The following is a 12,372-nucleotide window of genomic DNA, read 5'->3' on the forward strand; positions in this document are numbered from 1 at the left end:
CAGAGTAACCGTGAAGCTTGTTGGTTGAATTAATTATAGCGAAGTTATCACCTCATTGCTGAGAAATATAATGTAGCCTTCAGTAGCGAAGCTGTTTTATTTATGAAAGTCACGGACAGAGATTGAAAACCAGCTCCTGAATGTTTCTGTATTTGTGCAATTTCTTTTCTTTACAAAGACAAATATAAAGTTCCCAACTCAATAAAAAGCTGTGAGCGAGCGAATGCAGGCACATCTGCCTCATAATACAACATTAAACAGCTATCTTTGTGAATAAACGTGTCGTCCTCGCCTTCTGGTGGCTTGGAATTCAAAGGGGAATGTCCAGATATCGGATGTATCAGATTTAAAACCACATTTCGAAAATCCGATTTTTCCGGGCCAGTGTAAACGCAGCCAAAGTGTCCATCAAATAAACACTTCAGAATCTTGGTTAAAATAGTAGATCATCCAGGTACTTTTTGCCTACAGTTTTTCAAATACTTTGTATTTGGATATTCTACTCTTTTGACATTCTGTTTTTCGCACACAACATAGTAAGGAAGTATTCAATTTCGGACACAGTGCTGTAGTTTTCAAATAAGCCTGAAGTACTTGATTAGCTGGATCAGGTGTGCGAAATTAAAGGTGCTCTAAGTGATGTCACGCGTTTTTTAGGCCAAAACATTTTTTGTCACATACAGCAAACATCTCCTCACTATCCGCTAGCTGCCTGTCCCCTGAACACACTGTAAAAAAACACGGTCTCTGTAGACACCACAGGCTCCACAAACGGCAACAAAAACAAACTGGGCTCACCCGCACCACGAAACACAACAAACAGTGCTCCAGCCAATCACCGACAAGAAGTATTTGAGGGGTGTGGTTTGGGGGTTAGTGCGCGTGCACATGAAGGGGGTGTGGAGGAGAGAGAAGCATGAAGAGGGAAGTTTGAATTATGGCCGACACACGACAAAAGAGACGACGTTCCGATGAACAAATTGCAAAGAAGAGGGACAAGGATAAGGGACAAGGATAAGGAACGCGCGAAGTCCCGAATTTACATCGGAAAAACCCTTGAAAGGTGGCGAGAACTCCGCCGGCAGAAGGGCTTCCAATCCGACATTCAGTTGCTCTGTTTTTGCAGAACAGGTAAATCCATCTTTCTTTCTAAATTGACGTTCATGTTCGCCAAACCAACACAAGGATGTAATTAGCTAGAACTATGCAGTCAGCGTTAGCTTTGGTGAATACAACATCTATATGTTTCTAGCAGCTAGCGATCAATCTCTATTGTAAATGGTCAAGCAAATTCACAGTAGGGCGACAATTTGTGTTAATGATTGTTTTCACCCACTGTTTGTTATGGATTTGAATGTTCATTTATAGGCTATTGACAACTTTGTTGACAACTAAATTTGTTTACGCCACCGCCGTTGTTTATGCTCACTGGGAAACGCGAAGCTAACGTTATCTTGCTATTATTGCGTCCTTGTATGGGAGCTAACATTATAGTTATAACCTCAGGTGGCGAAACGATTTTAAGACAATGTTTCTCTTTTTCTGCATTCTGTTCTGCAATATATAAAAGCATTTATCTAACTTGGTGACATTACACATTGAATGAAGTATCAGTAAAACTTAACTTTGTTTTTAGTGACTACTTTGACTTTCCTTTATGCCGGGAGGAGGGGGGAGGAGACGGGATGAGGAGGAAGGAGGGTCTAGCTAGCCTCCGTTTTGTTTGACAACAATTCGAATGTCAACACTCCCAGCATCACTTAGAGCACCTTTAAGTTTGAAGCTAAACTCTGCAGGGCTGTGGCCCTCCAGGAACTGAGTTTGACACTCCTGGTTTACGCTATAACGTACATGTGCATTAGATTGATTAATCTGAAAAACTGTGGCTAAACCCGAAATTGCTCCCTAAACCCTTAATCACTATTCCCAACGTTAGTCCACTAATACAGTTCACTTGAAGGAGTGAATGAAAACGAGTGAGCGTACATCGGCTGTACACTCGTTATTGCGCTGCAATGTGGGATAGAATGAGTGCACTCTATAACGTCCACTATGGTTTTGGACACCACTACAAATGGCTATCCCCTCAAATAATACCCTATTTAAGGGTATAGGGGGCTAATTCGGATTTAGCCTGTGTTTTTTTTGCATAATGAGCTTAACTTTAAAAAGGTATGAGTTATGACACCATCGTTGTCAGATTTCAACAAACAGTTAGCTGTCATTCATTCCCCAAATCAAGTAGATTGGAGCTGCACTTGCAAAACTAGAAATAGCTACCAGGGCATTATGAATATAGTCAGTGAGCGAAATTACATTATTGACAGGGACAGTGATTTAAAGTCGATGATTTAAACAACATTCTAAGAGTTCAATGCTTCTAATTACAGTTTAGTTGCTCAGTTGAGTGCAGCACCAAGTATGCAGATTTAATGAAAATTCGGTTTCCACTATACCTACAGTCTTCAAGAGTACATTTGGTGGTAGAATGCAACAATGTGAAGGTCACAAATAACCAAACTCTGTATACAAAGTGAGATTGATCACTCAGAAGAGAATTTCTAAACTCTATTTAGCTGCAATGTGTATGTATCCAGAGAAACAGCAGACTTGATGGAGGGGATTACGTTTAGCCACAGTCCATTCCGTGATCAATTGGGATCCTATCCAAGCCAGCTTCCAATCCCAGACAAGTTGAGGATTGGGAAATGGTCCATTAAATGTTTAAAGGTGCACTAGAGCATTACATCTTACAGTCTGACTCAAAGCGGTTCATTCTGGGAATTAGATAATGTGTTATAGATCATTAGATCACATCAGTAGCCACAATGTTTGACTACAGTTTTTTTTAAGAGAGAAGAAGAGACTAACAGCACACAAACAGGAGGGTGGTAGAGAGGCAGAGATGAAGAGAAAGGCACTGTTTCACCATCCTCTTTCTCGTTGATGTCTGACATTAATCACTGACACAACCGCACGGTCACAGCATTAGAAGCATGCAAGGCATAAAAGGGACTCAAACACACAACAGACTACTACTTCACAAAACAAAAAAGCCATACCATCACTAAGAGTTCAAGCCCTGACATGACATATTCATGCATTGTGAGTTTGCTTGGACAGCTTAAAAGCTTTTATCCATGTCTGTTATTTTAAGATCATTCAAAATGCATTATGAAATCAGAAGCACTGTGTGCCTTTCATCTTAAGAGTTATAACACACATACGTAACTTAAAAGGATAGTTCACCCAATACTGAAATTTTGTCAACATTTACAAACTTATGTGGTTCCAAAACAAGATATTTGAAAGAATGTAGGTAACCATTTTTTCCTACTATAGAATTACCAACATTCTTCAAATGTGAGTAAGTGATGACAAAATTTTCATTTTTGGATGAACTATCCCTTTAACAGCATTCACCTGTGATCTTTGAAAAGCATTAAAAATGCAGGTGTTCCTCATTATGGTACAATGGGTTTAAAGACTCCCTCAAGGAAAATCTGTTTTTAGCTTGACCAGTATATTATGATAAAGAAAAAAATATTAAATATTATACTGAACACAATTTGAGTAACATGTTAAAGAACTCTGAGACACAACTACCCGGTAAATTTGAATTACTTTTCATAATCTCACATATATTTTATAACAACTTCTGTATTATTCTGCTATTATACAACGTGCACATTCTAGAGCTATAAAGACACAATTCGCCATTGTGATTGAATCCGTCACTTTGCACACCCATCTCAACAAATCCTTGTATCCGCACTTATGCAACACTATTTGTAACGCTACAACAGGTGTTTAGGTATTTAGTACTGTACTTGTAGAATGGGAGAAAACATCCAATGGGCTTTTAGCTGCAGCTCCTCATAGAGAAAAGTATGTGTTAATGGCTAATTCTTTAAATAAAGTCAATTATTTCTAGGTCAGATAATTAAATAGGTGTTTTTACAAAAACAAAAACAAAAATTTAATAAAAAATAATAATAATAATAATAATAATAATAACATTGGCTTTTGTTTAGATATTCTTGACAAAGTCTCAAGGTCTGGTTCCAGTAGCAAAAACTCTTTACCAAAAACGGGTCAGAAATTGCCTGAAGACAATAGAAGGTTAAACTGGCTTTATGGCAGATAGGCAATTATGTCCTTAACTATAGCTATGACCTCAGTTAAAGATATAATAAGACCCTATTATAGTTAAATACAGCTGGTTATTTATTTATGGATTCCATTGAAGACACACTCATCTGCCAATGATGCACACACACTCCAAATGAAATGCCGCTTTCTACAACAATAAGAAAAGTTCTACAATATTTAAGGTTTGAGACATCCTCTCTCTCTCTCATGCACACACACACACACACACACACACACACACACACACACACACACACACACACCTGCAGCATGTCTAAGCGAACTCAACACAAACCACTCAGTATTTATGGGCTGCTTAAGTTAATTATTAATAACTTTTAAGACATGGAGTGCATCAAGTTGTACAGGCCTACTTTCTCCTTACTCAACACTGCCCTTATCAAAAGGTGTTGGCTCTTTAAGCTCCAGTTAAGAACAGTGGGGATCAGCTAAAGCGGTGTTCAGTGATTTGATCAAATAATGGAAAAGAGGCAAAGATTTTCTCCCTCTAATCCTCCAACATAATTACAACTGTAATGGCAATCCAATGCGAGATTTGAAAAATGATCCGTAAACACACACACGCACAGGCCCTTGTTGTCAGGAGAACAACTACACAGAATTTAGAGGAGATGGCGATTTCTTGTAAACATATGGGTTTATGCTGGCATTAACCCTTTAAGAGATATACTCAAGGGGAAATCTTTTTTTCTGTTTCCGTTCCAGTGATGGATCCAAATAGGATGGATGAAGAAGAAATGCAATTATGACTAAAACATAAAATAAGAAAATATTTAAAAATATTCAAAATATAATTTCTCATTCCAATTTTTACATTTATTCGGATTGCCTTCATAGGAGCAGTAGTGACGTGTTCTTCAAATTGTCCAGAACAGGGACATCTTACGTTGATTTCTATCTGTGGGAGGTGGATGATCCACATATATTTTAGAAGTCTACCTTCATGTAGCATACCTAAATCAACTCATGATATCATTAATAAAGGCTCCAAGACCTGAACTGTGTTCTCATGTGTAATCATTTATATAGCTGCTATAATTCAACGTTATCTATGCGCTGTTCATCTGCATTGCTTTCAAATGTCAGACTGAATGTACCTTTTGGTTTAGGTTTTTAAAAAATGTGGAGTTTTATATTATGCCCATTTCTGAAATCTGATAGGCCAATCATGTAGAATCTCCCTCTGATTCCAAACAGTTTCCCAAAATAATAATGTGAGAATGCTTTTGAGCTTCACTTCCTCCTTCAATGTGAAAAGGTTTAAAAGACCCCAACCAGGTTTCCTTTCTATGACTCTGAGGATGGGGTTTGAAAATGGGCCTGATCCACAGGATTTTTGATTTGACACTAAACTGGTCTATAAATATGTCTAGAAGCAGTTAAAGGGTTAAGCTCAACTCCATATGCGACACGACTCATGAATTTCATGCTCTTACATATTTAGCATTATCTTATTTCTCGGTAGAAAACATTTAGTTTGCGAGTAGAAAAACTCGGCATGAGGAAAAACCATCAAACAAGTAGGCTACATAAAACACAAGTTGAGTGAGTGTTATGAACATGATACCCAGAACACAAGAACTCGATCTACTGGAAGAGCGTTGAACTCAAGATCTGTCCTCCTGTGTGTCAGATGTTCTCCTGTAAATTACTTCAACGTAGTAACACAAGCCGGGAATCACGCCACATAAAATCACAGAGACGCGCAAGGGCGCGATCTTCTTACCTCGTCCCATTTGATAAACTTGCTTCCCCGTTTGAGCACCTCATGGACAGACACCGGTTTGAGCTGCAACGCGTGTACTCCCGGTTTCGCCCCGGCCATGACTGCTGAATCGACGGGTGGCGACGCCTCTGCTTCTCGGTTTGAAGTATCTGACCTTTAGTATACAGAACCAGAACCAGAGCCTCGAGTCCGGCTGGCTCAACGCACGCGAACGCGACTGTCACACATTCACGAGCGAGCGCAGTTTAATGACTTTTGCGATTGTTTATTCATAAGCGCTTATCACGGCAAGGACTTGAATTGATATTTTCCTTCCTGTCCGTCCATCCGCTTGGTAATGATGAGATCCCCGCTCAGGAGAAACTTTCACTTGACTTTGGTGGTCCCCGCTGGAATTTGCTCCTCTTTTCCTTCATGTTTTCTACGAACTAAATGGGAGCGCGAGAAGGACAGGGAAGGAGAGAGAGAGAGAGACGGGGGGAGTAAGGAAGTGAAGGAAGAAAAAGCGAACAGACGAGGGAGTGTTTTTCTTTTCTTTTCTTCTGTCTTTCCGTTGTCATTCCAGTCTTTATAGAAGCATGTGCTGCTGTATCTAAGAACCATTTTCACTTAGTTTTGCCCCTGTATTAAGCGTGTGTTTCCTCATTCCAAGAAAGAATGTTACACGAATCTCGCTGGGGGCCAAAGCACTTGAGTTCGTATACAAATATATATATAAAAACATAGTGCTGTCAATCGATAAAAAAATTAATTAATCGCAAATTTGATCTCGATTAATCGCACCAACATTAGGTTTCATATATTTATATATTTATACCCATTGAATCTCCAAAATAATGTAGAGAAACAACATAATGACGGGACATTTTAAATATCAATTTGATGGCATCTTATCTTTTTTACTATAAGCACTTAAAGCCAGTATCATTGATACTGATACTGATGTCTCTGTAAAACAATTTTATTCTTCTCAATTTTAGTCATTAATTTAGTAATTCAACATTACAGTAGGTCTCTCTTCTGTTGTTTGATTGTCATGAATGACAGGTTTATTAGGCTGCTCCTAAGCCTAATCGAATGCTATCAAAACATTTAAGGCTTTAAAAATAAAACAACTTTTAATTTAATTTAAACAATCTTCAGATAAACCCTTAAATGTCACATTTAGCTTTGCATTAATATTGAAGATTGCTAAGATTCATCTGAAATTGCATTCTTCCCTTTTATATTGTATAGGCAAAAAACAGTATGTGCCAAAAGAAATATGTCTGTAGCCTATGTCAGTACTCATAAAAGAGTCTGTAAAAAGTACCCAGATGACCTACTTCTTCTGGCGAGATACTGAAATGTGCATATGATGGACAATTTACTATCCCATGAGGCCACGGGAGAGGATTTGTGAAGGGCAGTGAAGCGATGCAACTAACACTGGTAGGTCACATGACATGACAGTAACAACATGGCAGTGAAATACATTCAGGTTGCATCCAAAAATCGCATACTTTCATAGTAGGCGAAAAAACTGTAGGCCTATATATGTGACAAAAGAAGTATGTCAGAATTCACAGTACTCATAAAAGAGAAGGCAAAAAGTACCCGGATGACCTTCTGGCGAGATTGTGCATATATGGACACTTTACTGTCCCATGAGGTCACGTCACGGGAGACGATTTGTGAATGGCAGTGAAACAACATGGCAGATGTATGTCCGAATTACATTCATACTACACACATTCATACTATATAGAACGTAGCCTACTTTTTAGCGGTCCTGATCTCCTGAAGTAATAATTTAAAATAAGTATCTATGAAATTTCGGATGCAGCCTCACACACATTCATATATGTAGAACATACTTTTACTTTTCAAAATAATATGCAATTTTGGATGCCGCCTAATTTTATTTTATTTTTTCTACTGGCCCAGTTGGGCCCAGTCAGATATACTTGCCTTGCCAAACTGCACAAAAACGTTATTGTTTTTTGACCCATGTTATCCCTGTAAACAGTGCTTTAAGATTTTCAGGTCTAACAGGTACATTTACTGAAATTGAATAATTAAACACTGCACAGTGTTCTCTGCATAAATTATAAATTGAATATAGATTATCCTTATTAAAGCTACAAAAGTTATTCAGTCAAGACAAGAGCAGTGTGTGATTTTCTCTTTGTCTTTTGTTACTAACATTAATGACACAGACAGAAGCATTCTGTTCACGTGTATTTAGGGTGTTAGTTCACAGAGAGCGTATAGTACAGATTTGAGTTCTTTTTTTGCATCTTATCGCACTTGAATGGTTTAACAACACTTCAATGAATGATAGCGTGATCTTATATTGTAGTGCAGCCAAAGGATAACAGAAAAAAACGATATTGTTAATAAATTAAAAAAACAATGTTAAATATTTTTAACGGGTTAAACAGAATTTTTTCCCCGCAAAATGAACACATTTTGACAGCCCTAAAACACAAAATCCATTAACATGTATATTAACAGTCATTTGTGGATATAAACATTTATGTTATGTGGTTTATATATATTTTTTTTTATAAATATACAGAACAACCAATCTTTTTTCAAACCTTATACCAAGTACTATAATTAGGATATTTACTTTCAGTCCTCTAACTGGATTTATCAGCATGCTGATATTTAGCATTTTTGCGTTTCACAAAAGCATCATAAGCCTAAATTAGTCTTAGAGACCATTGGTGGCAATTGTTCTACGATCAACATGCTTTCGATGCTTTTGGGAAACGCAGCCCAGGACATTTTGGCGATTACAGATACAGCCTTGGCTTCTTTAAGGGACTATTTTCATTGGCGGAAAAGAAACTGCCTATATTTGTAACTGGCCGTAAGTTACTTTGCGTTGATCACTTGTTGACAGCGCTGTATTAATAAAGCCAAATAAAAGGGTACATGTTTATATATATATGTAAAAAAAATTTATATTCCATACAAGCAGTCTTGCTAATGTCATACTGTTGTGCATACCATGCAGTTTGATAAAATCGCTTGTACATCAAATTAGCTAAACAAACTGTGTCACAGTAGAGTTAACATGTTTTGATAATACAAATGAGTCCAGTGAAACCATGGATGTTTGAGAGACAGCCTATAGGATCCAGTCTTAAGGTCTTTCCCTGTTGCTTTTTGCTGCATACAGTGCTGGAAGGTTCTAGCTTGTCAGCGCCCTTAATACTGCCTCCACCCCCCTTCTCCTCCTCATTCCTGAACAGGTGTCCTCTTCCCAGATGAGAACATACAGTAATTCTCCAGGGAGAGTCATGGAAGCAGAAAGACAGTCAAAGAGTTACCCTTCAAATGTGCACCTTGCAAATGTTCTCAACTTTTATTACTTTTTGGGACACACACACACACACACACACACACACACACACACACACACACACACACACACACACACACACACACACACACACACACACACACACACACACACACATTTTCAATGTCAAGCCCAGCTGGGCCTCTCATTCTGTGCTCTGAATGTATCTTACAACCCCAGCTGTGAAGAATGCGATTTGTGGACTCAAGAGGGCATGTAGCTTTGGTAAAGCTAGAACAGAAAGTTTGATGAAGAAAAATAACCACTGCAGAGAGAGAGAGAGAGAGAGAGAGAGAGAGAGAGAGAAATGAGAATATAAGGTCATGAGAGGAGAGATAACTGTAACTTCGATAACTGAGTGGTCAAGTCACTCTAATCACAGACTATTTCTGACCGAAAGCCAAGCGCTCACAAAGACACATTGTATTTTGGCCCAGAGACACAAGTTAACATACACACACAGCTTATCCAGAACATATTCGATTATAAGATAAATAAATAAATAAAAATGCCATTTAAAGATGTCATCTGAACTTTCTACAAAGTTCCTCCTCAATTTTTTTCATCTGTGTATCTTTCCCCCTGTTTTTCCTAATGAGAAATCCCTGACAGAGTCTACAGTAGCAGCAAAGGCTGATCACATTACTTTTTAGATAGCAGAAATGTGTGCCAAACGCTCTGAAACCTCCTCAAAAGCTTCTTTGTTAAACCTCAGGCAGGACTGACTCAAGGTCTTCCACAGACAAACAGTTGACTGTTGCCATCTAGTGGTACGTCATAACTCTGGAACGGTAATACCAACCAGGGGAACAAAAGCTATAGTTCCAAACACAGGAGCTACATGCTATATTGTTATAAAATTATAACAAGCAATTGATATGATATTTTTGATGTATAAATTATTAATATGATATTTAATCATATGATATTTATATTTATAAGTGCCTACAAATGTGGTTTAAATTAGTCAGAAATCAGTTTTCAATTGCCTTTTCTAGAGCATTGGTTCTATGCCAGGATGCCAGGGTCCACTAGGGGTCTCAGCAAACTTCTAAGGGGATCTCAAGATTACTTAAAATGACTTAAAATAAGCCAAAACAAGCATTAAAATAAGCCCAAACAACAACAACAACAAAAAAATTCTTATTTTAATTCACCCTCTCAATATGTTTTTAGAAGGTTTATAGAGTTTAAATTTAAATATCAAAATTTTCAGATTGGAAATTTGAGTTTGTTTTAATTTTTTCATTCTTGTTCAGTAAACCATACAACTGGAAATGTCGGCCTTCAAATATTATTGTTGTGATCAATGGGGGCCTTTGAGACAAAAAGGTTGAAAACCACCGTGTTAGAGCCTGATTTTTTTATGCAAATGCTTAACACTACAGCTGTGTTATTAATGCATCGGTTCCCTCATCATTCCTTCAGTTTCTCTCAATGGCCACAGCTGTGGACTAATCAAACTAATCTCTCATCAAAATGGCGCTTTTGTTTCCTCTTCCCACCCACTGCAGGCATCCTCATCGCTCTGTTCCTTCCCAGATCCCTATTTCACTGGCTCTCTGTTGTTATACCCCCTAATATAGGTCATTTTCTGTTTGCCAAACACTTTGCTGCCAATAAACTTCCTTTATCTGTTGTTTGTTGTGATGCCATCTTTCACTTCAGCCAGGTGGCAGCAGCAGCACAACCGAAACTAATGTCTTGGTTGAAAATTCACTGGTTGTGTGATTTTATACGTATTGGTCGTCAGAATTGATTAAGTTGTCATTTTATCCTGGGTTAGTCTCAGTCATGAAGGCCGTGTTTGACAAGAAAAGATGTAGCAAACTTCATTGTTTATTTTCATGAATAGTATTTTGAGAAAATGTTCTTTATCAAATGTTCAGAAAATTATCTGAACAGGTCTGTGTCAAATGAATTCATTTCATTTTTGATTACTCAGGACTTAATGTGCCTGAACTCTCACACCACTTTGCCTGGTGACTGGTTTGCCATTGCGGCAATTGGGGGAGTGAAAACAAAAGGCTTATTTTGAGTAATTTCGCCTATGTACTTCCTTTTTGTTCAAGCTCACACAATAATTTTACCTTTCATAATAAAACTATTCATCATACACAACACATCACAACACAACACGTGGGTAAAATGACAAGTGTTTTATTTCATGAGGCAAATCTGACATGATTTGTTGTATTTTTTAGCTGTTAAGAGTTTATCCGGTGGTATTAACAATTCTTAAGAGATTATGACAAGTTCACACAAGAATCATGTCATGAATGCAGCTTACCCACTTAACCCTCACACACCTAGGGATCATAAAATTTGACTTAGAGACCATAGCAGGGTTGCAAGACTAAATCTACACTAGATTTATTAGCACATGACAGCGTATAATTCAAAAGAAAAAAATAATTCAGCAATAATGTCATACATATTCAAATATCTGTACATATGTCTGAGTGTACAGATGCATATAAGAAAAACTGTGTCACAGCATGCAGTGGGTTTACTGGACTGTAAGATCCAGACACAGCATTTTGAATAATTCATTGTCTTCATGCCACTTGTAAAACATAACAGTTAGAGGTAGGAATGTGCTGTGGCCTCTGAAATCAGCCTACAGCATTCTAACAATATTCCACTTCTTACTCTTTTTTTTTTTTTTTGTAAATCATTTTTAAACTCAGTAAGTTTCAGCAGAATCTAAAATGTCTGCTGGCACTTTCTTTCAGTCAGCTGTATATAAGGAATAATTTACGACGGCCCATTTAATTATTCGAAAATAATGCACTCCTGAGGTGGTAATGCAGCCACGACGCAAAACGGAGTGGCTGTTACACCTCGGGTATGCATTATTTTCTAATAATTCAATGGACGGTTATTCCGCTTATACTATATGGTTACCACACCTGAAAACATTGTTCAGATGTTATATTTCAAGACATTTGTCTTTTTAGGGCCCGAGCACCGATGGTGTGAGGACCCTCTTGGAATTGCTCTGTTTATTATTATTATTATTATTATTCTTCTCCGCATTTAATTGCATTTTTGAGGGCCTAAACATGCTCGAAAACTCACAAAACTTTGCACACGCGTCAGAATTGGCGAAAATTTACAT

At 37.7% G+C, this 12,372-nt stretch overlaps 1 protein-coding gene across 5 annotated transcripts in view; it reads right to left on the reverse strand.

The window, feature by feature from the left end:
• plcb3 (phospholipase C, beta 3 (phosphatidylinositol-specific)) overlaps positions 1 to 6,474 on the reverse strand; it is a 70,169-nt gene extending 63,695 nt beyond the window's left edge. For 3 of the 5 annotated variants that reach the window (XM_082151547.1, XM_082151544.1, XM_082151543.1), the window contains exon 1: positions 5,900 to 6,474. In XM_082151547.1, the coding sequence (XP_082007673.1) occupies positions 5,900 to 5,998 (99 nt within the window). In that variant the 5' untranslated portion in view covers positions 5,999 to 6,474. The remainder of the gene's footprint in view (positions 1 to 5,899) is intronic. The other 2 variants (XM_082151546.1, XM_082151545.1) reach the window with 2 other exon arrangements.
• Between the last annotated feature and the right edge of the window lie 5,898 nt (positions 6,475 to 12,372).

This window comes from Leuciscus leuciscus (genome assembly GCF_965113295.1).
Source record: "Leuciscus leuciscus genome assembly, chromosome: 2".
Classification (NCBI taxonomy): domain Eukaryota; kingdom Metazoa; phylum Chordata; class Actinopteri; order Cypriniformes; family Leuciscidae; genus Leuciscus; species Leuciscus leuciscus.